Here is a 3,370-nt window from a genome sequence, read left to right on the forward strand (position 1 = left end):
GGCGATGGGCGCGGACCGCCAGGCCTTCGAGGGCTTCTTCCCGCAGGTCGTGCGCGACCTCACGGCCGACGGGCTGCGGCACCCCGAGGTGGGCGACGCGGTGGCCCGGCTGAAGGAGGTGAGCGGGGAGGAGGCTGTGCTCGCCCTCGCGCGGTGCCCGGGGTGGGCGCTGTCAGGCCAGGCCAGGCCGGGCCGGTGCCAGTGGAGCCACGCGCTTGTCGCCACAGGTGCTGGAGTACAACAGCCCGGGCGGGAAGCACACGCGGGGCCTGACTGTGCTGGCCGCCTTCCGCCGCCTCGTGCGGCCCGAGCAGCAGGGCCCGGATAGCGTCCAGTGCGCGCTGGCGGTTGGCTGGTGCATCGAGCTGGTGAGGACGGGCTTGGGGGACCTGGGTGCGGGGGGGAGCAGGCTCCCGAAGGGCCTGGGGGCAACGCGGACCCCGTCGGGCTCCCCGCCAGGAGGCTGGCGCAGCCCTCGGTGCCTGAGGGGACCTGGGTCTCGACTGCTGAGTCCCGGTGTGGTACGAGAAGGACTTGTTCTTGTTGTAGCTCCAGGCTTTTTTCCTGGTGGCGGATGATATCATGGACTCGTCCCTCACCCGCCGGGGCCGGCCGTGCTGGTATAAGAAGGTACAGGGGCCGGGGCAGGGGGGTGGACAGCACTGGGCATCGCTGCTTCCAGGTCCTGCCACAGCAGTTTGGATGCTTCATGTGCCCCCTGGGCAGTGCGGGGCTCTGCACGGGCAAAGTGCTTTTCCCATTGCTGCTCGCCCACATGAGATGCTCTTGCTTCGTGTTTCTTTGCCAATTCACACTCTCATGCAGTTGCAACATTTGTCCCAGCCCTTCCCAGGCATGCCCTACCCTGGGATGTACTGTCTTGCATCGTGCCTTGTTGTAGCAGTTTACTTTGCTCTTGTCCTCCCTTGTGATGTTCTTGTCCACGTTCTGAATCGGTTTTCCCTGCGCTTCTGATTCCCACGGCACATCTGGATTAAAAGGGGCCGTGTGCTGCCTCCTGATGCTGGAGAAGGGGTGCAGTGTGTTCAGGCTGTCTATGCGCATGGGCTTGCCCACCTCTTTGAGCCGTGGCTGGATCCTATCACACAGAGCTGGGAAGTTTTGGCAGCAGTGTTAAGTCTCACAGTTTCTACACCACCAAATTTCTGCCTCACGGGTCTCCCTGTGCTGATGCTGACAGATTTCTCCTTGGTGTAGCTACCCCTCATGGCACCCATTGAGAATCCCTGTTCTGATGCATCCAGGTGTTTTGCCCAAAGCTTGAGCCTTGTAGCTTGAACTCTGCTGCTGGCTTGCCTTGTGGTGCGTGTAGGGGAGGACTGAAGCATTGAGCCTGGTAGGGGCTGGATGGAAGAGGGCTGGCTCTCACCACTCCTGGGCCTTCTGTTGCAGGAGGGGATTGGTTTGGATGCTGTGAACGACTCCTTCCTCCTTGAATCCTCCATCTACCGGCTGCTGAAGAAATATTGCCGGGGGCAGCCCTACTACTTGCACTTGCTGGAGCTCTTCCTGCAGGTGAGGCTGGCCCCTTGCTTCCATTTTCCTCTCTGCACCCTGCTTGCCCTAAATCGGCTCCCCTTGGGCATGTCTGACCTCGCTTGGGTCTGCAGGTCACGGTCGGAGAACTGCCACATGCCTGCTGGGAGGTGCAAGCCCTATGCTGTGTGGTGGCAGCTGCTTGTTCCCCTGGATGGTCTCTGAGTGTCCAGGGGTGGGGCCTTCAGGGCCACATGAGTAGCACGTAGTGAAGCTGGGCCCTCACATCTCCTTCCCCCTCAGACCAGCTACCAGACGGAGCTGGGACAGGCTCTGGACCTCATCACAGCTCCCCCTACCCAGGTGGACCTGGCCCGCTTCACTGAGCAGAGGTGAGGCCCAGGGGGTAAGGCCTGCCATCTGGGGGCAGGTATGGTGACCGGGGCAGTTGTGGCTCACGTATGTGGCTGCCTCGGCAGTACCCATTGCCCTGCAGGGCCCTTCTGTGTAGCTGAGGGGTAGCAGGGAGCTTCTCCTCCGGGCTGCTCCCCCCTGGCTGCTGTCTTTACAAGCTAGAGGCTTTGATGTCTCTGGGGCAATGCTGTAGCCAGTTGCTCCTGGGAAATGGCTCCAGTGTCTGCAAGGTGCTCCTGGCACCCTGTGGGCCTTGGTCACTGAGTGTGGCTCCTGTCTGGCAGGTACAAGGCAATTGTTAAATACAAGACGGCTTTCTACTCTTTCTACCTGCCTGTTGCTGCTGCCATGTACATGGTGAGTGTCCTCTACTGCCCGTACGCTGTTGGCTGGCAGGGGTGACCCGGCAGCTCTGCTGTGGGAGGGAGTGTGGTGGTGTGCATGTCTGGGTGGGCTGGGGCAGGTACTGCTGGCTGAGGAGCTGGGGGAGGACTCAGGGGCTGTGTGTAGCAGAGGACCAGGGTGGTGAAGGGGCTGGGGGGTCTCAGTTCTCTGCTCTCCTTGCAGGCTGGCATAGAGAGTGAGGAGGAGCATGCTAATGCAAAGGCCATCCTGTTGGAGATGGGGGAGTTCTTCCAGATCCAGGTAAGAGGCCCCTTCCCCTCCCATGGGCCCCTGTACTCTGGACGGTCACAGCACAGCAGGCCCTATCTGCCCACAGGATGACTTCCTTGATTGCTTTGGGGATCCTAGCTTGACGGGTAAGATTGGCACTGACATCCAGGACAACAAGTGCAGCTGGCTCGTAGTGGAGTGCCTGCGCCGGGCCTCGCCGGAGCAGAGGCAGCTCTTGGAGGTATTCTTTTAGCGAGATTTAAGACCTGACACCCCCCCGCTGTTGGTCTGCAGTGGGGGGAGTGGGGGTTACTGCCTGACTTACTAAGCTTATGGGGAAGCTCCCTGGATGTAGGGGGGCTAGGTTGGGACTTAACAGCAGGGGTCAGACATTGGACATGCTGCCTGTGTTGGACTTCAGGCTCATGTCTGACCTTGTTCTTTGCTTGCAGGAGAACTATGGGCAGAAAGAGGTGGAGAAGGTGGCCAGGGTCATGGAGCTGTATGAAGCTCTGGGCTTGAGGGCTGTCTACCAGGAGTATGAGGAGTGTAGCTTTCAGCGCCTGCAGCAGCTGATTGAAGCGCATACCCATTGCCTCCCCAAGGAGATCTTCCTAGACCTGGCTCACATCATTTACAAGCGCCAGAAGTGAGGGGGGGACCGGGCCTGTGGCTCAGAAGACTACGGATCCCTGCTTCCTCCCCTCCTCTGGGTGGGCCCAGGGCCCAAACCTGTTGCCCGGGCAGGGAGGAGGGGGCAGGTCGAGCTCTGAACCGTTTGTACCAATAAAGCTAAATTATTGCAGCGGCTGGTTGTGGTGCGCGGGGCGTGGGCGTGGGCGTG

At 60.7% G+C, this 3,370-nt stretch overlaps 1 protein-coding gene across 1 annotated transcript; it reads left to right on the forward strand.

The window, feature by feature from the left end:
* Positions 1–4: 4 nt before the first annotated feature.
* FDPS (farnesyl diphosphate synthase) lies at positions 5–3,222 on the forward strand. Its single transcript, XM_019528063.1, has 9 exons — positions 5–118; positions 228–368; positions 550–630; positions 1,414–1,536; positions 1,801–1,889; positions 2,196–2,268; positions 2,479–2,556; positions 2,633–2,767; positions 2,979–3,222. The coding sequence occupies exons 1-9, from the start codon at positions 5–7 to the stop codon at positions 3,177–3,179; spliced, it is 1,035 nt and encodes a 344-aa protein (XP_019383608.1). The 3' UTR covers positions 3,180–3,222.
* The last annotated feature ends 148 nt before the right edge of the window (positions 3,223–3,370 follow it).

Source organism: Gavialis gangeticus, unplaced genomic scaffold, assembly GCF_001723915.1.
Source record: "Gavialis gangeticus isolate Ggan-Ray unplaced genomic scaffold, GavGan_comp1, whole genome shotgun sequence".
Lineage (NCBI taxonomy): Eukaryota > Metazoa > Chordata > Crocodylia > Gavialidae > Gavialis > Gavialis gangeticus.